This window comes from Chelon labrosus (genome assembly GCF_963514085.1).
Source record: "Chelon labrosus genome assembly, chromosome: 1".
Lineage (NCBI taxonomy): Eukaryota > Metazoa > Chordata > Actinopteri > Mugiliformes > Mugilidae > Chelon > Chelon labrosus.
The window spans coordinates 13120358-13138968 of NC_140337.1; the positions used below are offsets into that span (position 1 = coordinate 13120358).

General features: G+C 41.8%; 1 protein-coding gene across 1 annotated transcript in view; it reads left to right on the forward strand.

Moving 5' to 3' along the window:
• Positions 1 to 18611, forward strand: part of LOC311490313 (glucosidase 2 subunit beta-like) — a 134858-nt gene that overhangs the window by 101279 nt on the left and 14968 nt on the right. The window contains exon 13 of the mRNA XM_084547739.1: positions 11176 to 11247. Coding sequence (XP_084403865.1) covers positions 11176 to 11247 — 72 coding nt within the window. The remainder of the gene's footprint in view (positions 1 to 11175; positions 11248 to 18611) is intronic.

An 18611-nucleotide genomic window follows, 5' to 3' on the forward strand; every position in this document is an offset into this window, starting at 1 on the left:
AATTTCCTTTATAAACTTTATCTTGGAACAGCAGACTGATATTGCGTGTGAAAAAATAGCAAGAGTTGAATTTGTTTAAAACAAAATGGCTCTGATTAGTTGTAAGACCAACCATTTGCATAGATTTCTCTCTGTATTGGTTGAAATACGCCTCATAATGAAACCCAAATGCCGTGTTATTTATCTTCTGATAAGAACTGAGTCTGGCTAGTTCTCGGTATGTGTTTGCAAACCAATTTTAGGGCACCTAATATTTCCCAGGTGCTGCTGGGAACTATTACGTTCCCTAAAAAGATAATTTTTTCTTAATCATTTTGACTAAATATCACCTTAAAGTCAATTTAAGTTTATATGCTCTGCAAACATGGTGAGAGCTGGGGCTCTACTCAAGATTTGTCTTGTCATTCACTTAATTATACATAAATCTAAGCCTTAAAAGACACCGATCAGCCATAACATTAAGACCACCTTCCTAATATTGTGTAGGTCTCCCTTGTGCCTCCAAAACAGTTGTGACTCATCAGAGAATGGACCTGGGCCTTCTGAGGGTGTCCTGTGGATCAGGCTTGTTCCAGTGCATCCCACAGATACTTGATCAGTTTGGGATCTAGTGAATTTGGAGGCCAGGTCAACACCTTGTGCTGTTCTTTGTGTTTTTTTTAGTTGTTCCTAAAGCGTTTCTGTGTGTGTGTCTGTGTCAGGCTGCATTCTGCTGGGGATGGCTGCTGCCATCAAGAAGTGTCATTGCCTGGTCTGGTCTAGGTGGGTGATACATGTCTAAGTGACATCCACATGAATGCCAGGTCCAAAAGTTTCCCAGCAGAACATTGAATTGTCACAAGATGGTCAATGTTATTTACTTCACCTGTCAGTGGTTTTAATGTTGTGGCTGATTGTTGTATTTTAAACTTGTGAGTTATATAAAAATTCACTCACCTAAAGTTGTCATGAATGGTGAACTTGGCTATAGAAACCAAAATAATTTTGTGCCAGTCTGTGAACATGTCTATGAGTGATGAGGGTTTGGGATGCCAGCAATTCCAACATGAAGAAACTCACTGTTTTTAAATGATCTCAGCCCTGGAAATGAATTTTTAAATAGCCCTTCTAAGCCCTGCAATAGACTGGCAACCTGTCCAGGGTGTACCCCGCCTCTCACCCGATGACAGCTGGGATAGGCTCCAGCAGACCCCCGCGACCCTTAACAGGAATAAGCGGGTACAGAAGATGAATGAATGAATGAATATAATATTATTTCATAATTGCACTTACGACCTAAAGAGATGACTCTTTAAAAACTGGCTGCGCTTTTAAAACTCTTACTGTAGGAAAGAGACCCAAACACTGCAGAACTTTTTCAGCACCAAGACATAAATCAAGCGGCCTCTCTCCCACCTTCATCTCTTACTGTGGGTGCTCTTATATTAGCTGTCCTAGGTAGAAAAAAATAGGCACTGTACAAAGACAAGGAAATTGCTCTTAAGATAAGAACAGGCTTCTACTTATTACATAATAAAAATACAGTACAGTAATAACAATGTAGGGATTGTAATGGTGCAGTAAAACGTTCCCCTATGAGTCACAAGTGTTACACAAGCCTCATTTAATTTGTTTAGTTAAATGCCTGTATGTATGTTTAGGGTTGTACTGATCTCCTTTATCAGTGTTTAAGACAACTGACTTTATGTCTTTGTTGGAAACTCTCCACTCAGTCTTATACATCTTTGACAATGTCTGATTAACACTAAGTGACGCATACAGTATGGGTCCAAAGAAACGGTACATGCTTTAGCACGCACAGGCTTTTTTTTAAGTTGAAGTCATCTTGATTCGCTGTAGGATGAAAGAAAATCATCACCAGTGAGGCGGCAGCAGAGTTAGACAAATAAAGAGCCACAAACAAGCACAATAGAATGTGTTGTGGCGCTACTAGCTCTGCATTTTTGGAAGTTACACTCAAACAGAAAAAAAGTCACCCTATCAGCACTTATCCGAGTTTAGTCCAGGGAATGCCCTTTTCCAGGTGCCCATTTTATTCTTATCCGCTGTGTTTTAAAAGGTACACAATGTGCAGAGCAGGTTTTTACTGTCAGGGCTGTAATCTGCTATAGGTTTTTTTTTTTTTGTTGGTGTCCAAGTATAGCTTAGCATTACAGTCCCCTATAGAAATGCTTTTGTGCCTAGCTGGGTGTCAAAGGTGCAGCTGTAAACCCGCACCAAAGACACTCCAGCAACGTGTCGACACAGGGGCTTAAAGCTGGAGCTGCTGATTAAAGGACAGATAGGCGCTAGACAAGCTTTTCTGCCTTTAGAAAACAGGTCACTATTGATTCAGGTTGTGCAGAAAAACACGTATGAGGTGTTCCATAATGTGCTCCTCTTACGAGCAGAAGAGCTCCAAGTTACTGTGTGAACTCAGTCATGGCTTTGCCAAATCTTAAAGGACTAGTTCAGCATTTTGGGAAATACTCTAAGCCGTTTCCTTGCTGAGAGCTTGATGAAGCGGATCAATACCATGCTGTTAGCTTAGCACAAGGAGAAACAAATAGCTTACGTCTGTGAATGTCAGCTTGTTCCATGGTGCTGTCAGGGGACATGCACAGGGCTGAGTGCAATGACTTCCTGAATTATTGTTGGACTGCTGGGCGACCAACAGAGACTTCAGGCGTGGCTCGGTGTTTTCCTGTTTCCAGTTTTGTGCCTTGCTAGCTGGCTGCTAGCTCCAGCTTCATATTCATCTCATCTAGGTCATGTTAATCTGCTCAGCGATAGCAAACCAGCATCTTATCTTTCTGGTCTTCCATGTCCATGCACTTGTAGGACGAACTCACGCTGCGTCTGCGACCGTCCCCTGGACATTTTTAAGAAGTCTGTCCTGGATTTGATTGGAGGTCAAGACCATCAAAGTACCCTTTAATTTAGAGACTATTTCGTGTGGAAGGACCAACTCATCACACTGGGTGGGATAGAATAGGATAGACACGGATTCATTTTCATCCCAAAATGATCAGTGTATTAATTTCAATTATATTCCATTAACATCGGGCAGATGTTATTTGAACATATTGCCGCTACCACTCCATTTCATTTTATATTAGTGTGAATATGAACAGCTGTAATTGTAATCTATGAAAAAAAAAAGTGCTAGAGCAATTAATTTTTCCGTTATTTTTATTTATTTTTTATATATAAATCTCTCACGGCTACTCATTACTGAAGGAGAAATGTACTATTTTGCAGATTGTAACACCATTTACTTCAGCTCCATTATTTGTACCGGAGGACAGCAGCGTTTTAATAAAGAGTATTACTTACCATTAGCTCGTCTGATCTATTACTAATGTTACGTAAAGCAGAATCAATGTAGAGGAGAATCTGCCCTTCTTATTTACTGATGATAAAATTATGTGAATCTTAAAATATCATCAGCATGAAAACGATTAAATAAATAAATTAATCTAACTCGTTATGCAACGTCCTCACTGTTACAGAAACACATTTTTGATTTACTAATGACCCGAGGATGCTGCGTGGTATCAACATGAATAGTGTTGGTTTCCCTCGACGTTTTTTTTTTGCAATAAACAATTAGCCACGTCACTTGATGTCGCTGAATAACCTTTGACCCCTGCCAGCTGAGTGTGCGCAGCGTTACCTGTAGCCAGTGTTGATGTTGCTGCAGTTTGCGGCGTCACCTCCAGTGATCTCCACCCACGCCGTCACATAGCAGTCTAGTGGGAGAAGTGCTTAATTGCCGTCTCTCCGCTTCTCTCCCTCTCTTGACTGGATCTCGGTGGACTGAGGAATAAATATGCTCATCTTTTTTCATGTGCAGCCCTAGTGAAAGCGAGCTGAGGGATTGTGTCAGAACTGTAATTAGTATTTTAATTGTCAAAGGTTTCTAACAGTGTCTCTTAGCTTTGGAGATCTGGAGGTCATTCTGAGTTGATGCTCGTGGTGTCCTGGTGGACTGTAGGGGTCTGAGACCTGATGTGGTTTGAGACCAGCCAAGGACAACAAGATGAAAATAAATACAATTCAACATGAAATAAAATAAGCCCTTTTCGTACAGGATTATTATTATCTGGGGATGTCATACGGTTTTGAAATGTGCCGCATTTGCACATAATAAGTTTTACTCAAATGTGCTGATTATCCCTGGTTATGATGGCTCGGCTACTTTCCCTTTCCACTCCACTGCATGTCACAGGTAATATTACACCTTTTATATTTGGATTAATAATAAAAAAAAAAATGAAACATGATCTGATGAGACTGTATTGATCCTGCTAGAGAATTAACAAATCACCTGGCAGTATTTAAGGTGACTCCACCTTGACTGATGTGATAATGGACCACTAAATTCCATCTCATCATCCTTTGCCATTTCATTCTTCTTTTGGTTTTGAGCTTTGCTTTTTTTCTGTGAATAGGGTCTTCATGCTATGCAGCAAAATCTTGACACACAAGCACATCCTTTTTATCCCTAAGTGAAAACAAGCAAAAAAAAACGCTGCGAATCAAACAAAACTAGAGCTAGAGGTGGCCAGTTTAAACTAGTCCAGTGTGAATAGGGGGTTTATTTGGGGGAGAATTCAGTGGTTATTGGTAAAGCTGTCTGTTTGCGTTGACTCCCATTATATGTGTAGTAAGTGCACGCATGGCGTTTTCCGTCGCGCCCAGTAGAGTTGGGAACTCGAGTGCCCATTCATGGTAAATCAGCTGGTGCCAGATTTTGATACCTCAGTTAAAGTGCAGAGTACACATGAAAGAAAAAAGTGAGAAAGGAAACCTATACCACCTCTTGTTAAAGTCCAACAGTCAGGGCAGAGTCGAAAAAGCCAGCCTGCCATATTTGTAATGGAAGGATTTGACCAACCTGAGGAAACACTTGGTCATACACAAAATATTTTTTCCCAAGCTGAAGAGTGTATCGTACTTGAAACCCTGAAAGCCGAGTCCCTCACAGCAGCTTCTGAGTTGAACCCTCCACGACAGGCTGGAGGCTGTAGGGATGGGTTTTAAATGAATTCTTATTGTTATTAAGAGAAAATAGAGACTAGGATACAGAAAGATGTATACTAAGTGCCTGTGTTGGTTCAGACGTGAAAGGTACCCAACCCATTCAGCTTGAGTTTTACCACTAAAAACTACTCTAGGGCAAATAGTGAGTTCTAAACGGTTTCAATTGGTCCAATCTTCTTACAGATGTTACTTTCCTCCCGGACTTAATAACGACTATAGCGCTTCATTTCAACCCTCCCATTTAGCTCACATAAGCAATATGGAAATACTTAAATTCAAACATGAGAACAAGCGATTACACATATGTTTGTCAGCTCTTTTTGAAACTCGTATGTAACAAAACCCATTGGGAATTTGATATATGGTATACAGCAGTCCCTCGCCATAACGCTGTTCACCTTTCGCGGCCTCGCAGTTTCGCGGATTTTTTATTTATTTTTTTACAGCACATTGTTTTCTGCGTCCTGATTGGCTAAGGGAGAGCCCGCGTGTCGTCTTTTGCGTCCTGATTGGCTAAGGGACTGTAGACCATTGTCAATCAATTTCCTCTGTACGGTGTCTCTTGTACAGTACAGAATGCGTTCAGCTTGCCAAATTTACATATACAGTATCTTTGATCGCTGGCAGTGTGACTGAAGTGCGGTATGTTTGCAAGTTATTGAGAAAAGTGTATAAAGTGTGTAGTGAGGGGTTTTGCAACCTTAAAACATTTATAATCATTGTAAAAAATAAAGCTGACGACTTCGCGGATTTCGCCTATCGCGGGTTATTTTTAGAACGTAACTCCCGCGATAAACGAGGGACCACTGTATACAATTTATTCATGACGTGTAGTAACACTCCGTGACTACTGAGCAAGGCTCATGATGTGTATAAGAATTTAATGTATGCTTTACGGCACACCAGAAAGCTCTGTGACGCATACCGTATACCTTACATGATGAAATATGACTGCAGCTATCAAACACTCATTGAGTGTTACTGTACTAACGTCAATAATTTGTGTTTTAGTGTGCTATTAGGTCTTCATATACTTCTTATTCATGCTAAAAACAAGTGTCCAAAGACATTTGTTTGTGACAAAGACATTTCTGTATGAGCAAATGTGAAGACTGGGATGAGCTTTGTTGGTGTGTTGTAATCCAAATTTATCAAATCGGAAGAAAATTCGATATCAAACTGGTTTCACTCCAGAAATCAGCAGATTTATGGTTGGACCGAGCCTGCTGTCCGACCCAGTGAAGCGTGAAATACTGCCTGAGGGGCTAAGTGGTTGCATCTAAGATATTTATTCTCTGTGTACCTTCAGGCCCTAGAACACCTGCCAAAGACTGACACAGTGGCGGCAACTTATTATGGCTAGTGTCAGAGCTGCATTGTCAGGCGGTGACAGATCGAACGTGGGGGACAGAGACAAGCAATGTGGAGTTGGGGACTTGAATGGGAGGATGACTGTTGTCATTTTTTGATCTGCAGCTTCTAATTATCGTCAAAGGTTTAATCAGTGACCCACCGTGTTTTATCTGCCTGTCTCTCGTTTTTGTCTTATTCTTTGTGTCCTCCGCCCAGTGTCCCCCTTGTTGGACGTCATCGGCTGTCACATCCGCAGCCTTTACTTTCGGTGATTCACATGCGCAGCGTCACCGCCAGCACGCTCTGATTTCCCTCCTACTTCCTTTTGCGCACTTTTATTTCTTTTTTATCCTTCTGTCGTGCCCTTCCCTCTGTCTTTGTTCTCCCGGCTGCTTCTTGTGTCTTGTATTTCCACTGCTGTCAGTCTCCTCTGAGCCTTTCTCACCACTCGTCCATCTCGACAGATATTTCCTCCTTCTTGTCAGACTGTGCTCATTTGCTAAGGATAGCTGGGGACAGTTTGTGTAAATGTGCCACTTTGACCTTTCTGCTATGTCCCATTTATGTAACACAGATGGCAGAATGTGAAGTGTCTGTCTCGCAGACAGACAGCTAATCAACCTGCATCTCAGTCTGCATGTTGGGCTCGGCGTTTCCAATTTCTAACTTTTTTTTTTTTTCCTTTTCATAATCCAACGCCACATTTTCTCTGTAGCCTTGCCTGCTTTTGTTTTCTCGCAAGCTGCCACATGGAGGCGAGCATCCAAGGTCAGATCGCAGTGCCCCCACTCGCAAATAGCCTCGCTTTTTATTTTTTATTTTCGAGTGTGTGTGTAGTGATGGCGTGTCAGCAAAAGTGGGCAGGGATGGATGGCTTTGCCTTGGGGGTGAGAGGGACGGTGATAGAGAGGGGAGAGGGAGGTGCAGGCGTACAGGGGTACTCCCTTCTGGGACTCATTTGATAGCTTTTTCATTGCGCTACCCTTTTTCCTTCCCCCCTTCCTCCGCTCAGTATGCCTCTGTCTATCAGGTGCCATCTGTTTCTGGGCTCAGATGAGTATGTTTGTTGTTGCTGAAACACCTGCTTTACAAACTTAATGAATCTAGTGGCGTGTGTGAGGGACAATAAAGCCAGCGATGAGAGGGAATTCAGAGTTATTTATTTTATTATTCATTTATTAAGTATGGGAGGCTTTTGGCACATATCACGTTGTTTTATTTGGCATTCGGTTTCACTTTTATAGGTTCTAGTTGAATTATTGTTGGACAAGTTAAAACAATGGACCAAAGCACTGATGAGTTTCCATTTCTATGCAGCGGTTATGAGGTCCCCATTGGTCATTGATGCGTGGGTGTCCTGCTAACCCGTTATACGACATTGGAGCTGACTGGAGCTCCTGAATGTCCATAATGGAGTATAGAAAACGACTATAAAATCTTTTAATCAGTTCTTAGCTCTTAAAGAAAGGAAGAAGACTGAGGCCCTGTTCAGACCTTGTATATAACATCCGTGCGAGGGAATCTGACGAGTAACTACCTTAAAGTACATCCGATCTCTGACTACATTTGGAGGTGATCTCGGTCGCATTTGGTCCGTATCTATTTGGTAGTGTGAACACACAATACGTCCTGGGTCGCATTTAAGATCTCCTACTCGACACGGATGCTCTAGCGTCAGTGGCGTTTCGCCTCACTCATTTAGAAAACAACACACAGCCCCCAGTATAAATGATCGCCGGAACAGGAAGGGCATGTGGTTAATGGTGCGATCGTGTTGATTTATAAGGAGGAGGTGTGAAGTTTATTTATTTCACCGGCCACCGGTGTCTTTATTTCTATTTATCTTTATTAGTTTTGTGCAGGTCATGGAATTAACTCATGTCGAGGCAGAGATCATTAAATTTAACTTAAAGTGTGTGCTCAAGTCATGACGCACACACACACACACACACACAAAACAGCCCTGTTCATGGTTCTGAAACAGCAGCAGAGCTCTATTAGTGACAGTAGCTGTTAAAATGTTGTGCCGCGCCCCAAAGGATGTCAGTGTTCATTTGCATACAGAGCATGAAACCGAGATTGGATCTGAAGAGCTGGCTGAGTTTGCATGTGGAGACACATTTTAATGGCAGGTGTGATCACACGTAGTAAAAGCCGGCCACTTGGATTGACCAGGTTAGATCTTAATGGAAGGTCTGAACAGGACCTAAGAATCAGACACATTAAATACCAACGTTGGAAAGTTGGTATTTAATGTGTGTGCCTTAATGTTAGCATGCTAACATATGATGCTAATAAGAAAGTTGTTGGTTATCCAGCTGTATAAACCAAACTACCGCAAACATTTAGCCTGATGACTCTCCAGAGTGAAAAGTCAGGCATCACCAAATGTATCTTCAGTTCATACTGAGGAAAACTTGAATGCCTGCGTGCCCAATTTAGCTGTTGAGATGTCTTAAAACCCCAAACATCCGCCTCACCGTGACACTAGAAGGCACTCAGAAGATCATCGAGGTCATTCAGATTCCTTCTTTGGGGATTGCTAATACATGTGCTTGAGTAGATTTTGAGATATTTCAATGGGTAAGTGAAAATTCTGACCCGCTCTTGACACAAGAGGAGAGGTTAGAGGAGCACTGAAGTGAAATGCCACAGCTGAATTGTTGTGGCATTTCTAAGTAGGAATCATACATTGGTTACTACTCTTGAGTTGGTCTACTTACTCTGAAGTCAAAAGTGGTACTTGTGTATTTTATTTTATTTTGTTTTTCTGTCAATCCAGTGTAAGGAGCAAAGGCATCTCTGTTGAAATATACAGTAGACATGATGGGATAAATGCCTAAATGAAAGTCTCTAAGATGAGAAGCATTTAATACAATCCGCAAACGAGCGCAAACAAGAGCAAAGGAACTCCTCAGCCAATCACTTACCTCTCCGGCTATCCCACTGTCTCTGATGTTCATCGTTTTCTTTTCTTTCATCTCTCTCGCACAGCTTTTGATCCCTCCTCGCAGTCTCCCAGCCCACGTCTACATACGCTGCAGCCATTTTTCTTCCTACTCCACCCATTCTCGCTCATTCCGTCTCGTTCCCTCAATGAGGCATCCCCTGCTGTCTTATAACAGGACTCGGTGTAATGGTTCAAATGTCAAGCAAAAAAGCCCGGCTGCCTCTTCCAGTGTCGGATTCACCACCAGGGTCTTTGATCAGTTTGTTAGTGGAGACAGTGATCGTGCCTCTACAAGCGATGATCTCTGCTGACTGCTAACTCCTGTAGACTTCTTCTAGGTTTAGTAGAAAAGCTGAGGATTGCAGGGTAACTGGTCGTTCCTTGTCACTCTTTTGTTCCATTAGGTTGCCACTGAGCCAAGAAGTATATAATTAGTGTTTTTTTTACTTCACTTATCAGAAAGCATTTTTGGCACTTCAGTGAACGTTCACGTTCAGTGTAATCACAGCCTTGACACGCCATCCTGTTGTAAAGTTCTTAGCTGTAGCTCAGGTGGTAGAGCGGGTTGTCCACCAGTCACAGGCTTGACAAGGCGTCCTTGGGTGAAGCACTAAACCTGAAGTTGATCCCAACGGCATGTGTGTAAATGAGAAACCCTGTAAACATTGCGTTTGCGTACCTCTCAGACTGAAAAAAATGCTTTATAAGTGTGTTTACCATTCAGTTAATATGTTAGTAGTTGCCTGTTTACACACCCAGACATGCAGCAACATTGGAACCCGTTTGCTTTGGTGTTTTGATTTTTTTGACAAATATAAGTCCAACATTCATTCTCTTTTTAGCTCTGTCTTGGTCTTCTTGGCTAGTTGGTGGGGGCTTTAAAAATTGTCAAAAACACTCTGTATGTTGCAACCATTGTAAGATGTAAAGCCAGAGAGAGCAAGAGAAGCTTTAATATGAAAAGATGACATTTTTGAGAAGGGTACTTTAAAAGGGAACTGCCGTTTTTTTACAACCTGGACCTTATTTCTGGCATAAAATACGATCGTTTAGTCACCCACATAACTTTGGTGTCCGGAGTTACCTATTATCTATTCGCGGACGTGCAGCGGTTTGTTGTTCTTTGGCCAGCTGTTCCTCTCTCTGCCTCCGCATCCTCCTTTCAACAAGCTCCTCATCCGTATACTCTGGCTCAAAAAGGTAAGGACGTCCATCATAAACAAAGTCGTCGTCCACAACCTCAGGATCGGAAAAACATTCAGCCATGTTGCAAAAAACTAGCAGTAGCAAATTACATGTAAACAAGATCAGTGATGACATCATCCAGGTCAGAGGTTAGTAGGTCAATCTACAGACCCCAGATGATGATAACAGGTAACTCCGGACTCAACAGGGTATAGCACTAGTGTATCATAACAAAATATTGGTGAAATGAACGAGTTTCACAGCAGATAATGCGTTATTTAGAGGCTGCGTTTCGGTGCCCCATTCACTCCCACTATATGGATATACGCAGATCTAAATATCGTCCGAATGACTCCAAATGACACCAAAGTTATATGGGTGAGTAAACGATTGTATTTTATGCCAGAAATAAGGTCCAGGTTGTTAAAAAATACAGTAGCGCCCCTTTAATTTTAGTATGCAGAAAAGTACTGCAAAATAAACTTGTTGGTTCTTTTTAGAGGCAACATGTATTAGCTGACATTCATACCCATACTGTGTACTACATCTTTGATTATCACTATCATGCCAGCGTATTGGCCAGATACTATCCTGAGTTAATGTAACACCACTATATATAAAACTACTTAGTGGACACTTTTTGTTTTCTCTTTCTTCCACAGGTATACTTACACCCTGTGCCCGTTCCATCAGGTCACACAAAAGAGCACTGCAGGAACAGAGGTCTCATTAGGGTAAGTACCTCAATCACGTCTCTTTTGTCCCCACGGTCAAATTCTCAATCAATGAGCAGGCAGGTTATGTCAGGAACCAGGGAAAAATAGTAAATGCAGTATAGAACTGGATGTTAATGCACTATTTTCAAAGAGCTTCACGGTACCGTGTGCGTATTTTCTGCTGTGACATTTAGAGTCTTCTGTGTAGCAGAGCAAATTCACTCTTCTAATATGTAGCCGCAAAAAAGGGTACTTCTTCTTCTAAAGCAACAATTCACATACATTCTGTTGTCCTTAGTCTTTTATCACGCAATAAAACCAGAAAAGGTCGTTTTTTCTTTCTTATTTATACCAATTCGATCAATTCAATGACAGCACTGTTCATTTCGCGATTGGGCCTGAAACAGATCCCACCACTGCACTCCTGCGATAGCTCTTTAATCATTGTTACGGTGCTCACATGAAGTTACCCTAAGACAAATATTTGTGCCATCGATTGAAGCATGCTAGTTTCATGTGACCTTTAATCGGTCACTAACAGATTATAGTTATACCTTTTAACCGTGACAAACGGGGCAGCTTTCATATACTGCTGTGGCTGTATTTGCTCAGCCTCCAAGGATTTTAATTTTATCAAAAGGTATTAACGTACCCTTGAGATTGTCCATGCCCCATATATGTAGATGTATATATATATATATATATATATGTATATGTATATATGCACCTTTACCTGCCATAAGTCAAATCTTGAGGTTATTCTACTGTTTCTGTTTGAAACGACGACTGTCACCTAGCGCCTGAGTTTTGCGTCTATAACCATATCTCGCCACCATCTCTGTCAAACTGTTAAAAGAAAGAAAAACATATATATATCATACTTTTTTTCCTTGTTTTTTTACTCTTTCCTCATCTTTTGAATTTTAGATTTGAGGGGATAATTAAGGGATGTCGCCTCACTGTCCTTTCCCACTCTCTCATTAGCCCTAACCGTCAGTCAACCGACACTTTTATAGGGTGCAATTACAGGAACGCTCCTCCACCGACATTGACACCTCTCCGAAAAAAAAAAAAAAGCTTTTATGATTCGCTGCGACTCCTCCCCAAAGAGGAGGACTCAATTGCAGTGCTGTTTTGGTTGTAGCGGGCACACAGACTAACGACGTGTTTTGCGAACACACAATATAAAGGTCTGAGTGACCATGGAAAATGTTTGACGGTGTCAAAACATTTTGTCTCCTGCGAGATGTAAAGCCATTAGGTGCAACTCGCCTTCGTTCGGCGGCTGGAGTGACAAAGTACAGATAATTTATTTGCAATTATCCCTCTCTGCGAATATAGTTTTGCTCTCAGATGGCAAATTAATTGGAATCTAAAACAGGGCTGTGTTGGTTTTTTTATTTTGCACCGCCACCTACTCACTTTTGGAGCGGAAAGTGCAATGCCTCACCATGTTTTTAGCGCAGGAACGAGGAAGAACAGAATGCTAACTGTGAGTAATGTGACCCCAGCGCTTCTTACTGCCTGTCACTCATGATGGTATAGAAGGGCAGAAGGACCAAACGAAACCAGTGGTCAAACACGTCTTTGACTGTTTGGAACAAAATCTCTGCCAAACAGAACTCGAGGGAAAGATTTCAAATGCGTATTTACATTTTTTTTTTTTTTTTACCCACGTGGAACGTTTTAGCACTGACTGCAGCAGCAGAGAGACCAGGACGATGTTTGATTTTTCATTTCTCTCTATTAATAAAAAAGTCATGCTACTTTGATGTTATTTTGCAAACACCTCATTGGTATTTCCTGGGTGTAGGCATGCAGTGCAGCACTATATGATGTACTATACCGTTTCCAGAGAGCGTGTATTGAAGGTATGCGCGGAATAGCTTCAGCGAGTCGGGAAAGAGGGGTGGGGGTGGGGGGGGGCATGAATCATAGCTCGCATGGTGGGTATAAAGTTCATTTTTTATCCAGACAGACCATCAGTCAGGCCTTGCAGGATATGGCTGGGCCTCCTGATATCAATCTGCATGGAGGCATCCTCTTTCTCCCCAGAGGGGGTGAGGAGGGAGAGGGGAGTGCTTTGATTTAAACGGCAGCATTTATCACACCTGCTCCAGCATCCTAAAGGACAGCCATGTGAGAATGAGGGGGGGGGGGGGGGGGGGGGGACGAAGAAACGGCATTAACACGTGTGGCCTGTCAATGAAAGTGTGAATCTGGAGCTGTGACTACTGCAGTGACATTGCTAATACACGCTTTCACTAATTTGCATTAGTTACGTTACGTTCCTGCAGCATTAAATGGATGGTGTTTCAGCTGAATTTTGATTACGGCTCATGGCCAGCGCAGTTTGTGAAGTGTGTCAAGGCTCATAAAAGTTCAGATTGTTCCCTGAGCCCTAACCTTCCTTCATGCTCGGTTTTGCAGCACAGTTGGTGTTAGACCATTAACTATACAAATGTTCTTAAGCAACAATAAATCAAACCGGGAACACTTTCCTCTGTCGCTGTGTGCTCCTATATTGTGACCACACACACGCAGCCATAAACATTTCATAAAGGCACAGCAGTCATACTGCATGCTCCCAATTATCTGTAAATGTAGATATTATACAACACATACTCACCTCTTGAATTCCAATATCTCTGTTTTCCATTTAGCTTTTCTGCCTTTCGGCCTCAGCGGCTCAACCACTTCCTGAAATGGGTATTGCAACAATAACATCAGCCGCGATAATGATAATAGAGTAGAAGAAAATGCTTGCATTGCGACAAACACCATCCCACTGTGACAGCGTCGTCCATCTTCATAATGTCTGCCCACCCTCCCCCTCTGACGCAGCGTACAATGACAGGACAGCAAACGCAGGCTTTACTAAATGCACCTGAAAAAGTCGACCTGAAAAGACAACCACCCAGCAAACGCACGTGTATCAGTAGATAGCGTCTTATATAACATTAAAATCAATGACTTCTCACTTTGTATGGGTGGAGAAACAACACACACAGAGTGTAAGCAGTGCTAACAAAGAGAACATCGATTTTTTATCGACACCATTATGTCACATTGATTTCCACAAGTCTGTGTGCTTTACAAGATGTATTCAGCCCAACTGCTTCAGATCAGCCATATTCTTAATACGTTTAGTTATTACTCTAAATGGTTTTCATCTAGACAGCCACTGTGACATCACATTTACTTTTCTCTCAATGATGACAAGTGGTAGCATAGCAGCCCCAAATTCATGAAGCTCCCCTCCACAAGCTGTCTATATTGTTCACTAATAAAAATCGACGTTACTGCCTCAGTTTAAAATCCAAAGTTTGTGCTCTTGATTTTATAGACCGTGGAGATTTAAAGTAATTTTAAGAGAGTTGGTCAAAACCCTGAGGCTCTAGACGTAACGAGAACTAGCTAAACTTTATAAGAGCTAGCTAGCACAGTCAAAATGATAAGTCAACTTTTTACTATAAATTACTCCCTTATACTTTATATAATCTTACATACATTTGTCCATAGAATGCCACTTCTCAACATTAGTACTCCTGTATATGACCTGATGAACTGCACAAGCTGCAGCCATTTGTCGCTAAATCCAATAACCGCATTATTACGGATTACGGTAATGTAAAGACAAAGTGATGGAAACACATGATATTATTCTACATGCAGTAATTTTAATAGGGGGATAACATCATAGTAGATAACTAGGTGCTTTTGTTTCATGGGAAATACTGTTTAGGCTAATGCAGCACCCTTTTTATCCCATACATAGAGCTGCGTGTTCATTCTAAATCAAATCGTAGTTTCATCAGTTCTTAAACCCTATTTCCATTGGTGATGTAGAGTGTCAGTGGTTTTTTCCTCCATGCCACCATACACTGAGTCTTGAACAGTGATGTTAATCAGCTTCAGTGTTTCTGTCAAACCTCAAACTATGACTCTGGGGGATCTTGACTCATCAAGTATTCTGTGTTTTGCTTTTTTAGGGAGCCCAATTCTAGGGAGAGTAGCTTGGGTGCTAAACTTACACACTTACTGTGGACTGAAGAATATATATATACTGAGATGACTCTGTAACCCTTTTCCAATTTATGCAAGCCAACTATTGCTCATCATATCTGAACTCTCTTTTTGTGAGTAATGGTTCGCATCCATGTTTTTTATGAGTCAAACTAACACCAAGCCAATGAAATCCATTTGCCTTTTGGACACACCAACACAATCATCTGATCTTGTTTCACTGATTAAATCCCGACTCCACGGCTTTTTGTTGACCTCTGGGTTCCCAACTTACCCAAGATTTTACAAAGAGTTCTGATGGATAAATTAATTTGGACAAGCTAACCAAATACTATTTATCGTAATTGATATAGCATTGACAGGCAAACAAAAACTTCTGGCGATGAAACTTGGGCAGGCACCAAGCCAAACTAATCTCGCATTTAAAACAGCGTGATTGAGGCGACGACCAATGGGAGCGACTGATACATTTGATTAGCAGCCTTGGACTGTCTGGATAAACCCAGATGGAGTGACAGCATCATTGACGGTACTGCTTGGGTTTTTAAGTTGTTAAATATTCAAAGCTTCTGTTTATCACAATGGAACTTGTCCTATTTTTGTGTGACAAATGTTTTGCCGTGCAACCTGCAGCTGAGTGGTACGTTAGAAGCTAATACTTGCAAACTCTCTGGTTAGCAGTTGCATCTGTAATATAACCTTGTTTAGATTTTATTTCCAATGACTAAGTACACACAGCAGCACAGCTCAATCCATTTCCTGCTAACAACCACGACAGCTACAAAAACAGCTATTTAAAGTATTCTTGCCTATACGAACCTTTCATAATGAGCAGAAGTGAATTTAAAATATTTATGTAGACTCTAAACCTATCCAAGGATATACATTAAAGTAACTCCAGTTGCAACAATAGCGAGACGTTTGAACTTGTAACCAGTTGTGTAACAGAATTATTTTATGCTCAGCGATAGATGCAGAAAATAATGTAAAGAGTTCATGTACCTGAGAAATGTGTGGCCTCTCAAAACAAAAATAGAAAAGATGCGTTGTGAGAATAATCTTTGTACTAAGTCACATTTTCCTCCAGACAGAGGCGGATGGGATGATTTAAATGTAGATGTGGAGGAGGAGGAGGAGGAAGGGATCAGTTGAAGGGTCACCCAATGAGTTTTTGTTTTGGGACTCTGGGGAAATCAGGTGGCCACGCAATCGGGGTCACCGGGGGTCGGCGTGCGTCGCCCTACAAAGTTCAAGGAGCCAGGCCTTCTATTGTGTCGGGGTCAAACCGCTCTACGCTCATCATTATTGAGAGCACACGGTGAGAGGGGGGAAAAAAAGACAGTCCTGAAATTGCGCGGGGCCCGGCGAGCAGCTTGCTTGTTCACCCTTCACCCTTGGAAACGCGCTGTGTTTGACAGTCCAGGCTTGGAACACGCCCAACATCCAAAGCTGAAAACAAGATAGACACAACAGGAATAATAATAACTCCTGGACACTGCTGGGCGGATACGAGCACAAAAACAATAAAAGAACGGCGTAAGATAACAAAGGGAAGATTTTCACCACCACTATGACTCAGGTGGTACCGTTCCAGGCCATAGGGAAGGCTATAAATGTTTCGATATGTGATTATTATGATTGAGGGATGGGCAGCAGAAGTCGGTACATATAGTGCTTCTGTGTTTCCAAGTCAAGGGAAAAAAAATAGTATTGTGAAACCCAAAAAAAAAGGCTATTAGTGTTTGTCGGTTACTCCTGCAGGTTCATATCGCTCAGTATTCAAACCCACAGGTCTCCCTTGAACTGCTTTATTGAACAGTAGATTTTCAAACAGAAAACAGTGGAGAAGCGAGGTAGCCTAGCAACATTGAAACCACGGTGAATGACTGTGTATGCCCACTGCGAAGGAGCCAGGCAGTTGAAATGACAGTGCAGAGCAACCCCAGAGAGAGTGGGATGTGCTGGCCACCGTGAAAAATACAAATAGGGAGGGGGTTGTTTTTAGCAGTATGCAGCAGACAGACATACGTATGCTGTTTAAAGATCAGCCCTTTCTTTTTTTTGTTTTGTTTTTAACTAGTGACCCTGTGTCGTTATGCTGCTGCACAGTATTTCTTATTTCTAAAAAGAATTTCAGGGGAAAAAGGGTGTTGAGCGAAAGGTGCAGCAATGTAAATGCCTCCAGGCTGTCTAAGGCCTTGGCTTGAATGATCCAGCTGATCACATTTATTGGCTCAGACCCAAGAAACTCCACTCTGCAACCGTGGTAATATGGAAATGGACTCGTTTGATCAATACAAGTCAATTCGTCATTAGGGCAGCTAAAAAAAAAAAAAAAAAGCCCAACGTCTTTTTAAAAGTATTAAAAGGAGTGAGGCCGTGATTAATTACTGTTCACGTGCAGTTTTGTGCGGCGCCTGTGCACTTATAAACAGGAGAAAAGTACCGTGGCCAATTATCTCGATAGGTGGCCATTTTATTGGCGCGGCAATCGCGAGGGAACTGAAAGACTATTGCTGTAAAACTGCTCCGACGCAAGCAGGTTACCGATGAGCACAAAGAAACCGAACATCGACCTAAAACTATGAGGTGGGGGGCGGGGGACACACGCTTAAGCGTCTCTTGACAAAATGGCCTCACTTAGAGTGGCATCTGTGGACAGAAACATTATCATTTGGCGTTTTGACAATGTTGATATTTGACAGTCTTTTTCAGCTTTCTCTAATTCTGTTACGTGTGAGTCAGTGTTTGATGAATGTTGAAGACAAGGACATAGGAGAAAATGTTCTTGTGACAGCAGACGGCGTTAGATGGCTCCATAGGCATGCTAATTAAACTGCGTACAGTTTAATATCAAGCTGATTTAACTTGATGTCAGTTCCAGATATATTTTACATACTGACTCATCCTACGGGCCGTTACTTTAAAATCACTATTCAGAGTCTTGACGTCATCTCCATCAATACCCCAAGCTAAATTAGTACCCACCAAGGCAATTGGTATTAAAAACCTTTGTGATCTCAAACGAGTGACATACAAAAAAAAAAAGTTACAACCTAGTTTCCCTCCATTTCCATAATATCCACCAACGCTCCCTTCCACTGTCATTTTTTCCCCCCCTCCACTTTTTAAGCCGTAATTTCCGCTGTCTCAAAACTCCATAACACATTCGCCATTCAGTCTCTCTCTCTCCAGCGGCCACGGCCCCTCGGCTCGCCCATGTCCTCATTCTGTTGAACTGGTGACATTTTACCAGCAATGGTCTAGGGCTCATGGGAAATGGTGTTTGTTAAAGGCCACTAAAAACAGAAATCCAAAGTTTGGGTGGGTATTGCAGCCTGTCTAGACATACTATA